The sequence below is a fragment of the Brugia malayi genome (assembly GCF_000002995.4).
Source record: "Brugia malayi strain FR3 genome assembly, contig: Bm_v4_ChrX_scaffold_001, whole genome shotgun sequence".
In the NCBI taxonomy this organism is placed as follows: domain Eukaryota; kingdom Metazoa; phylum Nematoda; class Chromadorea; order Rhabditida; family Onchocercidae; genus Brugia; species Brugia malayi.
This window is the reverse complement of record NW_025062479.1, coordinates 17025326-17043312: the sequence shown is the minus strand read 5'-3', so window position 1 is coordinate 17043312 and position 17987 is coordinate 17025326. Positions and strand designations below refer to the sequence as shown.

General features: G+C 31.8%; 3 protein-coding genes across 3 annotated transcripts; all 3 read right to left on the bottom strand.

Moving 5' to 3' along the window:
• Positions 1-262: 262 nt before the first annotated feature.
• Positions 263-3974, bottom strand: Bma-mam-7 (Uncharacterized protein; the record flags this gene model as incomplete). The annotated part of the gene is made up of 10 exons (XM_001897885.2): positions 263-373; positions 655-729; positions 874-1049; positions 1259-1487; positions 1666-1797; positions 2098-2251; positions 2463-2602; positions 2943-3094; positions 3336-3443; positions 3911-3974. 10 exons carry the CDS (start codon positions 3972-3974, stop codon positions 263-265), a joined length of 1341 nt encoding a protein of 446 aa, XP_001897920.2.
• A 2126-nt stretch (positions 3975-6100) lies between these two features.
• On the bottom strand, positions 6101-10092 carry Bm9514 (Uncharacterized protein; the record flags this gene model as incomplete). Its single annotated transcript, XM_001897882.2, has 10 exons — positions 6101-6176; positions 6462-6640; positions 6909-7053; positions 7156-7269; positions 7497-7646; positions 7871-8010; positions 8981-9091; positions 9169-9226; positions 9621-9768; positions 9903-10092. The coding sequence occupies 10 exons, from the start codon at positions 10090-10092 to the stop codon at positions 6101-6103; spliced, it is 1311 nt and encodes a 436-aa protein (XP_001897917.2).
• Positions 10093-12927: 2835 nt separating this feature from the next.
• Positions 12928-16076, bottom strand: Bma-cgr-1.1 (Uncharacterized protein; the record flags this gene model as incomplete). The annotated part of the gene is made up of 8 exons (XM_043075143.1): positions 12928-13080; positions 13361-13547; positions 13906-14066; positions 14287-14382; positions 14810-14936; positions 15162-15312; positions 15572-15703; positions 15926-16076. 8 exons carry the CDS (start codon positions 16074-16076, stop codon positions 12928-12930), a joined length of 1158 nt encoding a protein of 385 aa, XP_042931077.1.
• Between the last annotated feature and the right edge of the window lie 1911 nt (positions 16077-17987).

The window sequence follows — 17987 nt, the reverse complement described above, 5'->3', positions numbered from 1 at the left end:
ATTTATTTTTTATCATTTCTATTACTCAAGAAATCCCCATGATTTGCATTTCATTCAGAAGTTCATTTGTCCAAGTAGTGTTTTTCCAAGAACTACTTAACTGAATTTAATGGTATCAAATGTCATTTTTTTAAGAATGAGTATGAAAAATCACAAATGTTTTTTGAAATTTATCGACTTGTAAAAATGTATTAGTTTATTTAAGCATTCACATTTGGTAGTGGAACTTACGTTATTAGATATAAAAATATAAAAGATGAAATCAGGAATTCCTCTGCTGAGAACAGATTGACCTCTTCTGTGAATCCAACACCAAGAATTCAGCAATACCAATGTATTCGTCCTCATTCAAGTCTTGAATCTCTATAGCTGCCTGTAAAATGTTGAAAAATATTCTTGGCGTCGATTTAGAGGTATTGTTAGATTCGAAGTTCGGACAAGTTTGGACTCTTGAACAATGTCGAGGCTAGGGATGTGTCGTACCGTATGTTCGCATTAGAGGGCTACTACACGTAGGACTCCCGCCTCACTACGAATTTTACATATTCCTTCATAGGGTATTTGTTTGCTTCTCCCTGTTTTTTGGGCAGACAGGAATATCTTGAATATAAATGGCAGTTTCGGCAATCATGTTTAACTAATGGATAGACTGACGTAGTCGTAGAAACCCGCTTGTAATGAAATCAGTTCTCGATACCATCTTTTGGTTTGTTTTTTCTGCATTGGAATCTGCAAATCTATTATTTCGAGTAAAGTATGAAGAATCTAAGACTCAAAAGAGAACAATGTGTTTTTGATGCATTATATGATTTTGAGTTGGAATAGTATTTGTTAAGAAAATAAGGGCTATTTTAAAGTGAATGGATGAAATACCATGAAAATAATTTTCTCCATCGGCTCTTCACTCATTTTGATAATAGCCCGAAGTTTTGAATTGTTTGAAGTTTTGTAATAAGCAAAAACAAAGTTGAAATCAATAGTAGATTGGAAGGATACAGTATAAAGACGAGTCTTTGCTATAGGTCCCTCGATATAAATAAAAGAGCCAGCTGCAAATAAATGAGTTTTCTTTTTCTATCCTTTTACTAATTAATTAAGATTATAGAAATGAAGAAAATCCAATAATATTTAGCTTCAAGAATCATCTGCATGACACATCAAACAATACTTCACATTTCCGATAATAATTTAAGTTTAGTTACTGTCTTTAATTTCAGTTCATTCCTCAAAATTCCAAATCAGGAGGAGTTTATTTCACCTGGTTTATAGAACAAACTGGAAATGTTTTCTACCCGCGACCTGCCAACACTAGCACGTGCAACGGACCACAGTGAATTTAAAATATCTATGCCACACTGATCGTCCTTATCATCGAAAGTGCAGTTCAGCACCTCACATACAGGCTTATAAACCGTAAGGGTGTTTCTCATGTCGGGAATTTGCGATAGTTCACCTTCGTGCATAACTTGCGATGCGGCGAAATCTCGCTACAAAACAAATTAAATCACAGAAGTAAAAGTTTGATCTGAATGAATATAAATACAAGTTTACTGAAAATGGAAACTGAAAATGGACGACAGCCTTATTTCTTTCTGATGTTTTTTGAATTAAAAGAAATTAAAATCAGTATTGAATGCCAAAGAATAAATTTAAATCCAAGAATACAGTTCGGACATTGATTAGAACTATAGCAGCATCGGAACACAGATCGCCATAATACTCCAAGTTGTCAATAATAGCAAAACCGCCTTCCAGATTAGCAGAGTGAAATATGAAATTATCAGCTTGAATCAGAATCTACAAAGCTAAGTGAAATTTTCTCTGGAAGTAAATTAAAGGATTAAAAAATTATATAAGCCTAAAATTTCAGACAGTATTAAAAAAAATCTACAGAGTCAGAATAATGAGACTGGATTTTGAAGTTAATATTCCGCAACAGAAATTCGTGGGAATGACTTCGCCTTTTTTCTGATTTCTAGTAGAAAATTTAGTCGGAATTTCTCCAGCTTTCACATTATACAAATTATATGGGTCAGTAATGAATGAATCAGAAAATGCTTGAATATTTTCAATCATTCAGTTCAAAACTAGACTAACCTGAAATGGTTCACTTCCAAGGTCATCAATGCTAAGTTGTGCAGGTCCTGGACTGCCTCCTCTTATCGGGCTAGTGCAAAAATCGAAATTAGGATACGGTTGACTTATACGTTTTAGACATACCGTTATTCTTACTTCTGGACTAATCCAGTACCTGAAATCATGAAAATTTGCAGATTGCCAAGTCAGATTAGTAATAATATTCAGTTTTGTATGACCCATCCTATTCATTTACTCTTTCAGTTTTAGAATTTTTAGCAAATTTTTACCTCTGAATTTATTTTCGTTAAAAGTTGAAATTATGGCAAAGGTTATTACCCTTTTTTCTAAGATCTTTCCTGGCATCTATACGGAAACGTGCTTACATAAATCGCAGTTCTCCCGGTCCAAGCTGACAAGTTACCACATCGCTTATCAGTGTTGCTTTTGAATTCGTGGGCATAATTCGATCTGTTGCCACAATAGCATAAGTCCCATCAGGTGTACTGTATGTTCCTGTCGACACCTGTATGAATCTATGTTAATTAATCGAATGTAATAAATTAATGCTTCTCCAAATTATTTTCTAAAGTGCATTTAGCCCCCTAATTCAGCCGTCATCTTTAATTACCACTTACTGAACATATACTTATTTAGTTGATTAGACAATCTTGATCCACTGAAATCAAGCCTATATTTTTTGCAAAAATATAACTGATATTTTATACAAAAAAGATTGTGAAAGACCGCTTTTCTAACTAGGTTTTGAAATTTAGATTTCTAACTTGGTAATCAGACATCTAAATATTGAGACATATTCACTTCTTAGCATTTGAACAGGAAAACATAGGAGAGTTAATGTGGACCTGTAAACGATTACGATCTAGAAAGCCATTACCGCGATACCAGTTTAAATCATCATTCATCAATAAATTATCTATATTATGCCACCGACAACTGGAATCGAAGTTATAGCAGAATAAATCATTAGTCCTTTCAATGAATCCATTCTCCTCCACTGAATTACCTATTCATTTCTCTAATTAGTAACCTGCTAATAATATTATAAAAATCAACAAATGCAAAAATAAGCAAAGAGACAAGAGAGATGTTTTCGGATATGGCTGTGTTGTGATTTACTCAATTTATGATTATTTAACAATCGAAAGAGTTCTTTCTTTATTCATTTGGAAAGAAAATCTTGAAACACTTTCTTGAGAATTTTGCAATTTGTTTTTGCTACTGCTCGTATCACTTACTAATAGTGATTAACTGTGATTTGAATGTGTTTTCACCATGAGCATAGTGTGAGCGTAGCGCCACATTCTGCGTGATAGCATCATAATCGAAAGGTGTACAACCATATGCTGTAATAATAATATTTGTGTCGCATAACTTCTGCACTCAGTTCTGTCATTAGAAAAGACATTAGTAGCTACACTTGTTCCGTGAATTGTAAAATTTTTTCAAATGTTTGATTAATAAGCTTAAGAGCATTATTCAGTCGAGCATTTTGGATTGTTAAAAACACTTTATTGTAGAAATTTGAATTCTTATGACATTAAATAAAAAAGTTCAACAGTAGATTTTGGGTGCAGCTAAATATCTGATAATAAAAGTGCTAATCAATCCATAAATTCATCTCACTTTCGCAATTTTCAAAAATACCTGAATAAGTAAAAACCACAAGCGTAACTATCAAAGACATTCTCGTTAGTGACATTATGTACTGCTGTACACATTAAGTACCGCTACCATCAAGTGACATTATTTACCGAGACACTTCACTGACCACGATTGCTGCAGGCAAGTGGTTATTGTAATAGAAATTTACTGTGTAAATAACGCGTCATTCTCCGTATTCCATCCGTGCTGTCCTTTGTTTTCTCTGCCGCCATTCCGCATCACATTTGAATGAAAAGTGAAAGTCATCTCATCTTGGTGGTTTTTCAACCTTGGCGTGTATATCTAGAGAAAACCGCTTGTAATTTTTCGGTAAATAGAAATCATTTAGTTCCCCGCAGCAAAGTTAAATAGGAAGTAGCTATATTTTGGAATATACATATTCCTCCTCTTCAAATTACTGATTGCTAGGGCGGAGATAATTTTTTAACCATATTTATAACAACATACTTATTTAACCATGCATATAGTTTAACAATTTGTTATTGTGAGATGTGCTTCTGTCATCTTAAGCTTTAAAAAATAAACTTAGTTTGTTCTTCCGAATTAAAGTGTATCGAAAAGCTAAAATAGCTTTATAATATAAAAATGTGGTGAAAGAACCACGTTGTTTTTGCATTGTAGAAAACAATTTCGGAAAATTAGTTAACTTCCAATTTCCATATTATAAATATTTGATATGTGATTGCTATGCCACAGAATATTTCAAATATTCCAAATATTCACAGGAACCCTACTAAAAATCTATTTAGATAATATTATAAGACTAACTGTACCAATACTGATCAATTTTCGATATTATCGATTTTCTAATTGTGTGGTTAATTCTTCTCTTTGTAAATTTAATTCCTACTAGGGCGATTCCTTATCTCCCCTTATAACGTCATAATTTTGTGAAGCAATATTATAACGACTAATAGGGAGAGTCTTCTTGGAAACAAGGCATTAAATAATTCAGTTTCTTGATGTTTCGTATAGTTTGAAAATGCATCACAGCATCAAAATTATTCTAGAATTGCCATAACATTTTCGAACACTATTAAATTTAGGTAGTAGTAATTAAGGTAAGTTTACTATTACTTCGAGATTTATTTGAGATGATTCCTGTTCACGAGTCACATTATTTTGAGTTTAAGATGAATTTAATTTGAAATACTGAGTTACTAATCTTGCCATACCTTCCTCAACTCCAACCATTAGATCATGTTTCTCTCCTTTCTTTCTCGACAGTTTGTGGTCATAGTCAAGCCAGCCTTTATTGGTCGTTTTGAAGAATTGCTATGTTGCATTCCGAGAGATCGCAATTTATTCATGATGATTCTTCTTGTCCCAGTTTGTTGAAGTTCTGCTGCTCCCCCTCTTTTAATTATACTGTTAGATATGACACTTGTAAAAGCTTCTATTTTGGCTCGTGATACCAAATTTGCTGTAAAAGTTTTTGTCTGGAGTAACTTGTCTTGGAACCAGAAGAATAATTTGTCAAAGGTTAATTAGTTGAAGGAATATTATCCAATAGAGTTGTAAGACAATAATAGGGAATATCCGATTTCTGGTGATACTAGATAACTTTTATATTCTATAGAGATTCTATAGAGATGGTTGACTGATATTGATTTATTGAACGAATACAGGGAAAATCCCATTGATTTACAGTAACAATACAACTAACAAAGGTCACGTGGGAGTTACAGTGTTTTCATTTACACAGTGTTATTACAAGATTCATCTATAATAATCTTACTATTTGACTGAAATGTTTACAGTATTCTGCGACACAGTAACCAAATACCAAATATTTATAGTATGAAAATTTTCCAAAATTGTTTTCTACAGTACAAAAACAAGTTGATTTTTTCAACATATTTTACGAATGACAAACCGAACTTATACTCCAACATATAAATGAATATAACATTGTAAAAATAAGATGAAATGAAAGTATTTGGTCAGACATTGAGGTTCATCTTTTCTAAGAAAGCATATTGCATATCTTCATTGAAGGCAACAATCTCTTTTAAATTTAAAAAATGAAGAGGATTACGACTGCTCGTTTATTTAAAATAATATAATTCTTGAACACAACAGAAAATATATAGAATATTCCCTTAAATATTCTCAAAAAAATGAAAATAGATAGAGTATCTTTTTAATTCATTCGACTAAGTAAATCAATTAACCGCACCAATAAAGCCGGGGAAGTAATATTAAAACACGTCGTTCATTCAATATTAAAACACGTCAAATAAAATAACGAGTTTTAAATAACTGGCGTTTAAACATCTATTAACTATCAAGTACAAAAGTATTAAAATGTAAGCAGAGAGTAAGAAATCACCGATTATTAAATGTAGCGATAACGAGATATCTGGTAGGTACTTTTAACAGACTCCGGCTCTATCATCGATTTCAAAAATGCCCTGAAAGTTTAATTATTTGATGCTAACAGAAGCAAATTTGTATTTTAAAAAATATGGAATTCAGATTTTTGCTTTATAACTTCACCCAGTAGTACCAAAGTACTAATTTCTCTTCTCATTCTTCATCAGTTTGATTCAAATTAAAGCTACTGCTATCATGAACAAACTATTGTTATCACCACTACAAATGAATCTCGCAAATGATAATTCTAAGATGTCAATATTATTAAATTGATGGTATTCGTTTTGCTGGAATAAATGAAAAAGAAAGAAAGGATCAGTTACATCTGAAACAATTCGCTGGTACTCATCGAATATCGACAATGAAACGCTTCTATGATGCAGTGAGGTCGGCAATTACGGATCAAATTTACCAAATTATCATCGAAATCATAGATTCCATTAGTGCAAAGATGATCTAGTTTTTGTAACATAGTCAAGCTTTTCAGTCCTTTTGATGTCAACTAAAAATACCTTCGATGAAATATAAGTCATTCGAAACAAAACATAAATTTATTCAAATTTCGATTGAACATGGAGTTGGATAAAAATTAAATCTTACTAAATAAAAACATTTTTATTAAAGAGTATTTTCTGTATAGACTTGACATTTTACGTCATCCACATTTAAATGATTTAGTCGTATGCAGCTAACCAACAGTTAATCCCCTACAACCTTAAATTCCTCTCTTCAATCAATTTTTGCTTTTTTACACTTCATAAATGACTAACTGATTTGCAGTAACTGATATCCAATACCTCCAGTAACGGAATACCAAAAGCAATACAAGTCAGAGTGTCGTCTGTCATAGTTGTACCAGATAAATGTAACTCCTTCAAGGTTGAACATTTACTGATTATCTTCAAGTCTTCGTTGCTTAATAAATGTAACATTATTTACACTTTAGAATAAAGCTTATGCGCTAAAATCGGAATCACAATTCATCAGACATCTATAAGTAATTAGAAAATGTCAAACCTTAGTTTGGAGCATCTTTCCAGTGACAATACTTCCAGTGATATACAACCTTTGATTATAGCATTCAACTGCACACTTTTTAAATAAATGCAATTGCCATTTAATAGCAAGCTTCTGTAATTAGTGTGATAAAGATAACGGGTAAGCATCTCATCTAAGATATAAAGACAAAAATGAAAACAAAATTATAAGATGAAATATGAGATGAAAAGGTTTAAGTAAAGAACGTGAAGGCTACAACAATCTCGGTAGTTTTTAGAAAATAATTTGCTTAAAAACTTAATAAAAAAAAAGTTATATTTGCTTCTGAATTAAAATTAGGAAATGGTAGTTAGTCATACTTAAGCTCTGATAATTTTCCAATTGGTGAGAAATCTGTTATAAACGGAGAATTGGATAAATCGAGATATAATAAATTGGGTGCATTATATACTAGATCCTGGAGTGTACTGAGGCTCAAAAATGAATACTGGGCATCAAATAAGCGTAGTCTGGAAAAAATCTGAATATTAATGTTATACCTAACTGAATTATAAAACAGTGCTACAAATGACTCATTAGGTGTAAAAAAACAATGCCACAAAAATCATTGCATCATTTGTAACAATGCTTGAACAACACCTCATTTTGAAATTTGATTTTGCTAAAAAGTATGTGGAGTAACATACGAGCTCTAATAGGAGTAATTAGATATATTTTATTTTAACCGATTTACTTTTTAAATTTGGAAACAAAATTAGCATTCCTAATTTTAAGCGCTTCACCGGCAGATATGCATAGAATAGACACTGTTGACGGTATATGTTCCATGAAGTCATCATCGATGTACAAATAACCGTAACATGAATCATGACCCTAAAATTTGAAACTAGAACAAAAATTGGTAGAGCTAAGGTAAACGTTAAAATAAATGAACCAACAATTATGTAGGTTCCAACTGAACCACGATGTGACTTCAAGTCTAATACTTCGAAAACATTTCAGCATGTTAACAACAACCGTTCAGTATTCTTTATGCAGCAAACCTTAACATTATGAAAAAAATGAGGTAATAAACGCTAAAGTATAATATGTTTATAAATAATTGAATCACAGATATCATCAACTAAAAATGGCCTCTAATTTACCTTTGAAATTGAGAACTACATGAAGCCATAAAAATAAATTATGGAGTGATATTCCAATAAACTCTCTTAATATGTTCCTTAGTTCTTGAACGCAATAAACTTATTAGAGAAGCAAAGCATTCTTTCCATATAGCACTTTCTGAGCATCAAAGTAAGCATTTAACATCACTTTCTCTTAGAAAAGAATGCAGTTTTTTCGCATGAATTCCTTTTGTTAATGAAGGAACTCTTTTCCAGTTTGATGTCCCATCACTAATTCAATAAAGTTTTTAACATGCACAAATTAGTTCCTGTTCAGTGCAAACTGAACTACAGCTGTATTTATCTATATATTGGACCGTAATATGATTAGGATCATTGTTTCAAAGACAAATTATTCAATGACAGCATTGCTAGAAATTGATTTTCCTTTTTTGATGACGAAAAAGTTAGTGAAAAGCTATAAAGACCAAATGTTTGGAAAAATTAATCTGCAAATTAATAATATTCATCAATATTATTTAGTTATAAAAATCACATATCTCCAATTCATTTATTTATTGTATTCTGTCTCTTTGTTTTGTAACTGCAACTATCACTACAGCATATTAGATTCTGAGAGAAAAGTTCAGGAATCTTGTACGGCATATTTATTGATTGTTCAACCATATCTTTAAGAGGAAAGAAATTGTTAATCTAAAAATACTAGTTGGACAAACCGTAATGACAAATTCATCCAATGTTGAACAATTATCGAGCAGCGATAGAAAACATGAATTGGCAAAATGCGGATCACTACAGTCAATTATACAACATTCTAGACGGAACACCTGTAAAGCATAGACAATTCGTTTAGTACACATATCACTGAGAAAACTCCCTAAGCACAGGTGTGGTAATTTCTCACCTTAAGCGTAGACGGTAATTTTTGCAATAGATCCATAGAATCACTGGAAAGAAAGCAACTGAAAATGATGGTACTTAAAGAATTGAAATCTATCTTGAATAAAAGATACAATTAATAATAAAAATCATGCTTCAAACCTATGCTTCTTTATATCAGTTATCCCTTGTTGTTCTGAGAAGCATTATTTAAAATCAATTTAATAAGGCAAAAGTACCATTGAAAGACTTTCACCGAAGAAACTTCACATATTAAAATAGTTAAGCATAACAAAACATCAATTTTTAATTGAAAGAATTAAGAAAATGAAATTACTTTACACTGCTCGCCACATTTTTCCAAATTTCTGATAGTAACAAAGATTCATTGATAATTATAAGAAAACAAGAAACTGATTGAATTTTGCAATAGCAAACTATTAAGAGAAATGGAAACATGCGAAATGGTTGGCTTACTTGTCAACATGAAATGATCTGAGTGAAGGAGCTTTCTGTGTAAGTTTGACAAGCACATCGGAATGCAATTGCTTCTTCGTGCTCCGATCGCAAGTTTTCTGACTATCGTGACCGAAACTGAATGATGCTAGGTGAGGTGAACATCGTACTGCAATATTTTAACTGTAAACAACCTGCACTGTGAAAATAGTCTCTGGAATCACAAGAATTCAATCAATCAACATCGCTAAAAACTTTTCAATATTTTCGATCATTATAGAAAGCACATGAGATATAAAATACCTAACACAGCTCGAACACAATCGGACCAATGATTCAAGCATACATCAGTGCACAATTTGTTTGTGTCCACTTCATTTAGCTGTTTCCAGTATTCCCGTAAAAGTTTCATCCATCCTGTTGATACACGCTCATAACGAATCCGTTCAAGCGTAGTAAAATAATGAAAAACGTGTCGCCATACGTCATCCATTGATTCTGAAAAGAGGATTTAAATGAATGATTAAGCGAGCTTTAAACATTTATCTTCCTCTGTTCGTAAGTTCATATTATAAGTGCATCAAAGGATTCTTGGCTTTATTAACGCTTATTTTGCTAAGAAAAGGAGAGGAATTTAAAACCGAAAGTTTAAAGTATCTTTGAAGTCTTGACACATTAATTTTGAAAATATATGAAGGTAAAGATAAGAAGAATTTACAAAATTAACGGCAATTCACGATATTGGAATTGGAACACCTATTTAACGAACGCTTAGTGAAAAAACTAGAATAAAAAGTAACGTGAAGCGAAGAAGAATGATCGATTGCATTTGGCACAATCGATCTTTTCTGGAACAGCTATGTTTACCATCACTAATCAACGAACAGTGCTACGTATTACATCATCACCACTAAACTTGCCGAAGTAATGAAATCTAAATTCCGCGAGAACAAGATTTTTTAAGCTAACTGCATTCTCACCAAAAATTATTGTTTACAAAAATTAAACTACTTACCACTCATCTAATCCATATGCCCGCTAACACAAAAATTAAATAATGCCCAATGCAACAAGAAAAAAATGTCATCCTAATATTACTTAACACTGTAAAATTTTCCACTGAACCATAACAAACAGAATCTACTATGTCGTGAATTTCCAAGCTATGAATTGAGTACAATCAATATATGCATTAGATCAGTCTATTTTTTTTTTTTTTTTTTGTCTGTGTGTAATTTAACAGAAAAGAAAAAACGAGATATTTAAATATTAAGAAATTTCAACTAAATTACAAATTAAACAAAAGATTGAAGGAATGAAAAAGAAAAAAAATAAAGCAGTATTATAAAGCTGAAATTAAGAATTATAGCATTTTTATAAACGGACAAATTTTATTTTATAAACATGGAAATACATAGATTTCCACAATGTGAAAACTGTGCATTACTTTGTTGTGCAAATGTATTTCATCACCAAGCAGAAAATTCCAGTTTACTTTTGCAAATTATATGGGTGGGCGATATTTACAGACCACGTTAAAGTACAAATCAAATCATGTCAACAACATGGCATTGTTATTTTATAAATAAAATAACAATGCCATGAAAAAAAAGTGACAGCAATCTAATTGAATGTCCTTTTCGATCTTTTTTGCAAAATATATAAGAATCACTTCTCGTCTATTATTTACATCCTACTAAGGTATACATGTGACACGTAATCTCCACTCGTGTACTGAATTATTTGGAGTTTTTCTATTCTTTTTCTATTCGGAGAATCTTTACTGGATGCATAGAAATAAGAAAAAATTGCATGCAGGATGAATTTTTATCCAAAATTTTGGATGAAATTTTAGCTAAAATAAAAATTTTAAGGATTAACGCGCGAAATTCTCAGAAAATAACCTTGCAGTGAGCAATTTTTAGACTTATAACGGTAATGACCGGATGATTAAAGAGATTAGATTCCATGATAGGCTATGTCCTTCTGTGGTTGGTTCATTAATGATCAACAATCATAATATTTATTATTGTGATGAAAGTTTTAACTTATTTGACACATAAATAAATTTAAGAGATCTGGGATGAAGAAAAAAGAAGTGTGATATGCGAGGGACCAACAGTTCTACATAAACACGAACACCACAGGAAAATATCATGCATTTGTTAATATACAATCTATTTTGAATTCGCAGAATGTTAAAAAAAGATGAAACTGAATTTGATTCCAACCTTCAACAAACCTATTATTCTGTGTTCAATTCTATTCTCAAAATCTACAACTAATCAAGGGATTTTCGCAAGAATTTCAAAACACCGGGAATTTGAAAGAGTTCAGCAGCATGGGATGTTTATAATCGAAAAAGCTATTGAAGAAATTTGAGCTATGGTATATTTCTAGTCGGAATCTAGAACGTGTCTTTTCAGAGCGATAATAACGGCACGCGGTAGTGAATCTAACAATACAACGTAAGTGGAAACTAACTTATCCACCGAGAAATCTTATAATGCTATAGAAATGTAGAAAGACATATGAATTTCACGGAATGACACTTCTTCCGTCCTTCAATGTGTGCTCTTCATTCATTAAATACATTATCCCTTAAATACATATTTTGGATCAATCATTTCCTTACTCATTACAACTACATCAAGTTGCAAGCTTGAAATAAACACTACAAATTTTGTCAAACACGAAATGTGGTACACCACTCATTTAAGATAGGATTGCTTGTTACATTTTTTTTATAGCTCACATCGATTAGGCCTTGAATACCTGCCGAAAGGAATATCCACAATATTAGTAGGCAAAAAAAGTTCATCACTTCACCTAAACAGTGATATTTGCCTTCTGAGTTAACAACACTGAAAATATGGTTAAAAGTTTATGTCAAAACATCCAACTGCTTCGATTTCGTTTCATCTCTACCCTTCCTAGCTTATTTTAGGGTAAGATACTTGCCTAAATACAACATCTGAAAGAAACACCAACAATTAAAACTGAAAACGTCGAAACAATATAACAAAACAATACATAAATTACAGAATAATCTACATATATGGTCTCAAATATATTCAAGCAGCGAAAATGTAAAGATTATAAAGACAGTTCAAGAATAAACGTTTTGAGAATTTCACTTGTCTACAAAACGTCTTAAAAATCCAAGAACTAGAAAGAAATTTAATGCTTATATGAGACATTAGAAAATATCCCATATAAATCTCAAAAACTCTTTCTTCTTAGCCTTCGATACAAGCCTTTGACCTAACAACAACTTATAGAATGCCATGATCTTTGAACTACTAGTAAGAGTTTTCTTTAGTGGATTTTACGGACCCTTTACCGAAATATTATATGCAAGTATTTTATTAAATAATTTTGCCGCGCTATAGAAATGAAGAATGTAAGTCCCTTTCTGATGGCACAGCAATTCACCATATTCCGGGACAAATTCGGTTGATAGACGGAAACGCGGCCAGATCTGAGAAATTAATAGAAATTCTTAATCAACTAGAAAGTTTATAAAAAAAGGCTGCCTTTTCTAAATTTCTGATTTTGCTAATTTTGGTCTCCTCATTGATGGATGATGATTTAACAAAAGCTGAACGATAACGTATAATAAAGAAATAGAAATTCAATTCAGAGAAATATATTTGTCTTTTTCATTATGAATCAAGAGTGCAAAAAAAAATTATTGGAAATAAATTTCCGAAAAGAAAGATAAGACAATAAACTTTATAGAAAGTTATAATAATACACACCTCCTCCTCTTCCTCACCATATGTAATTCTGAAGTCAATGTCCCCAGAATTTAGAATGAAATACCATTGCAATAATGAATTTGACTGCAGAACATGAACTGGAACCTCCAGCCTCCCGTTGGCTGGAATCGTTGTTTTTATTAATTGGTCATCAGGAATAAACTTCAGTGTTTTTAAAATTTCTTCCCTGCAAATTAACTTTCGAAAGTAATAGAGTTTTTGCTGTTGAAACTAACCAAACCACAGCACAGCTTATAAGTTCCAGAATTCCACAATACTAGCGTCAGAGCGTTTCATTTAAAAACTCACTATAAGAATAGCTCCAAGTTTTCTTTTTTTTTTTTTTTTTTTAAAAAAAAAGTCTTTTGATAATTTTTTTTTTTTTGAAGATCTGGAATTTAGATTTTTATCCCTAAAGAAACAAGCGAATGAAGATCATCACTTTGGAGAATTTTAGTATTGCGTACAAAAGCATCATCAACATCTATAACAATATAACGATACAACTTATCATTTACCAAAGATGAAATGAAAAACAAAATCACCTCAAATGAGCAGGTACTTCGCCACCCATGCGTATTGTACCCGTTTCTTTTGAAGCTTCTTTCGTGCCACCCCAATATTGAAAAATATTTTCTTCACCTAGCTCATCCCTTAGCCGCTGCTTCCAATCACTGCCAATAAATTCCACATTTTCAATCATTCTCTGAATAAAAGATTATTAATTTATCTCTAATCTGTAGAAATTTTGTCAAATTTCTGAGAAAAGAATTTTTTCAGGAAAATAAATGAATCAAAAAAAGTTATGCACCTCAATAAATTATGACAGCAAAATAGTAATATTCGACTAATTCGTCTATTATTCATCAATTTAAAGCCTTTATGTGAAATATTTTCAAAAAATTTCCCACTTTAATTTATCTTACTTTGGAAAGCACTCGTTTTACCATATTGAAAAGAACATTGATCATAGAAGGAGAATTGATCACGTATACCTTTTTGATCGAATTTGGGAATAAATACTGAAACGGTGAAGAATTTTCTTTTCATGTTATAAAAATTTCATGCTGAGTGATAAAATCTTAAAATGATGCGAAGAACATAAGCTAAAGGAAAAAATCACGGGCAAATATTTTAACAGAAAGTATGAATTCTACTGAGCACCTTACTCATCGTAATCGATACAGAAGACAGTGCAAAATGTTTTGGAAAATATATCGCAGTTGAATTGTGAAAAAAAATAAAAAATTAGAAGTTCAAACTGCATAAACCTTAATAAATAATAATCAGAACCGACAGTATTTTTCCAATTTTCTTCCCAATTTATATCAGCAGAAAAGCAATTTAACTGATTGTCGAGATGTAACGACATATGATTTCATAATCTGATTTGTTAATCAAACAGAAAAAAAAAATGCTGAAATTTTAGTAAATAAAATACAAATAAACCTGTAACACATTCAAAACGTTTATGTATGCTTTCACAGCAGGCATATAAATTGCTTCCAGAGATAAATCAGCGAGATCCAAAATGAAAATAATACTGAGCTGATGTCCTCTAATAGCTTCCTCTTTTCTGTGAAAACACAGGAGTTGATTTAGGAAATAAAAATTTAGAATAAACTTTGTCTGATATTTTCCAATAAATATCGAGAAAAGGTAACTCCATACCACTAACTGCGATCAAGATAGACCTATGCTACCAAATATAAACCATTCTTTGTGCCTCATTAATTTTATTTTATTCATTCTTCTGAAAGACAGCTTAACAAAAACTAAACAAATAATAAAAATCATGTACCTCAAAAAATACATGCAAGCTTCTGTTTCCAAAACTGATGCTTTATAAAGATCAGACACACGTCCCAAACGCATCAATGTTCTTGGCCGAGCACGACCCATCGGTTGTACGAGAATAAGATTTCCGTGCTTATCAGGACCCATAATGCCACCTGAAAAGTGGACTACTGTTTATTATTACATTTTTCATAACAATTCTACCTCTAAGTTAGGCGTAAAGAAGGAACTTATAGAATTTGTAAATGTGACTTAAATCACTAAAAAGCCAGCAAATCGCTTACCATTACAGCTATCAATATATTTCGTTTATATAAAAGAATTAAAAACGTATCAAGCTGGAAAATATTAGATTTTAATACGTCGCATGGAAATTGAAGTGAACTCGTCCTACTCAGCCAAATCAATTTTAACCTGGAAAATATTCAGCAGCTCGACTTATCGAATGTAAGAAATCATTCAATGATTCTACACTGTCGTACTCTCTGCATGCATCAAGAGCATAGAGATTTTTCAAAGCTCGTGTCATTCGTTTAGCTGCTTCTTCTGCAAATTAATTCGGCTAACTGGCAGCATTTGCGCATTAAATTTTAGAATGGAAAAAATTTCTGCTTATCTGTTAGCTGTAGTGTGTATCCAATTAAACCTAAAGATCTTCTGTATTTACTATCTATCTTACACAAAATTATAATTTCTAACTCTAGTCGAGTGAAAAACCAGAAGACAAAACAGTTGCAGATTACAGATTACTTAATAGTAAGTACTGACCTATATCATTATCGTATGAACGAAGCCATCGATCCAGTGTAAACAGCGTGTTGTAAGATGGATATTTATCTAAGATTGGTGCCATACGTTTCCGAAACTGTTCGATATCGCCCAATTTTTCTTCACAGGATAACGGTGTGTCCTGACACATTCAATCTCTGGAATCTGCAAGTTATTTGGTAAAGTTCTGGGAAGGATCTAATGCATGAATGAGAAAGATACCAAAAAACAACCAAATTTTGAAATTCAAGAAAGAGCCAAGTTTTAAACAGTTTAAATTTTGAGTATCTAATCAAAGGAATTAAATGAATTTATTTAAAAAATAAATCTAAGTGAAAGAAGAAACCGCATCCCTCTTCACCTCAAACTATCACAAAGCACTTATTTCCCATTCTAACCCTAATTTCTTCCACTATTTATTGCAGATACACTCACTACTACTTTGCTTGTCCCTATCGATCTTTCATCTCTCTTCGGCAATAACATCCCAACTATTAAAGTGATAACGATCTTTCGTCTTTCTGGATAGTGCAGTGTTTACAGAGGGATAGAATTCTTCCCGAGACATCATTGTATCATGGTGACTTTGATTGCATCGTTTCTAGATGTCAGGAATGAGTGCTCGATTCGTCTGATGTTTCATTCGATGAGGATAAGATGATGAGATACGAGGGACAGGTAGCTTTACTCAAACAAGAACACAGTCAAAGTGAAACGAATTCAGCCTGAGTAAAACTTATGTGCTCAGCGTACCTTTCTGCCGTTGAAACACTTTTAAATCAATCATTAAAGAAGACAACCCGCCAGAATTTCAAAAGTCTCACATTAAATCTTTTTGGAAAGGAAAAGCGCACCCAGTTGCTAAATCGGATCACTTAGCCATCCCTACAATCTAGGAAACTATAAAGATGAAATTAGATGCAAAACATTAAAAAAGGGCACAGGAAGCGCCTAGTGATGATAAGGAGGAAAATAATGAAGAGATAAACGGAAACAGAATCTGAAGTTAATAGGTTGATGGTAAAGTCCTTCTGTATTAACTGGTACAAAGGAATAGTTGAAATAAAGATTTTGTTGAGTGGTGCTATAATCCAATTGTGAGGGAATCTTAAAATGAGTCGATAAGTTATATTTCATTTCGACAGCATTATAACACAGTGCTCGTTCTCCAATATATAAAGAGTTAAAGTCATTACAACTCGTTTTCCATACTTTCGCTTCTTGATTGCTTGCCCGCTTAGATTTCAGCTGCAATCTACAATTTTGGTTAAATTCCTTAACTAAATTTCCGGAAGTATGCATGTCAATCTGCTTTAAATATTATCTGCTGTTTGCCTTTATTATCTCAGCTTTTACGACAATATTTAGATTATTTCTTTTGATAGGAAGCAATTTATTAGGTAATTGAAGTAATTTCACTGCTGTTTAAATTAATTGTTAAGTTGGTTCTTTTTCTATATTTTCTTGGCTTAATTGTTGAAGTATTAACTCAAAACCATTCTTCTACCTCAAACCCTATTCGTTTTTTTTTTTTTCAGTAACGCAAAATTATGGTAATATTGAATCAATAAAAGAAGGATGAAAAACTTGAATAGAAATTGAATAGAATTAGAGAATTTCATAAAAATAAAATTTATGCAAAAAAAAAAAAAAGCCTAAATTTTAGGCCGAATCTTTCGTGAAATGATTAACGGTCACCATAAAATTTCTTTTAAATCTTTATCGGAATCTGAGAATTTTAATCCTCAGGAAAGTTTGAAATTGAATAAGTTAAAATAAAGTAGTTATTCTTTTTGTTAAGTAACTTATTGTTCTTTTAAACAAAGTAATAAAACCGGCGTAACAAAGATAATAATGAATTTTGATAGTTTGTGAAAATTCTAAGATAAAAAGAAAAAGAGAGGATGGAAGAAAGAAATGAACAGGTGTGGTATGATGGCATACGTATGGTTAGAAATAGTGGACGGTCAATTCCCACGGGAAATCAGGGTTTCTGCGATCTTTCAAGAGTTCTTTGCGCGACCTGGGAACTGTTCAAAGGGGAGAGAAGGGTTGGAGACAG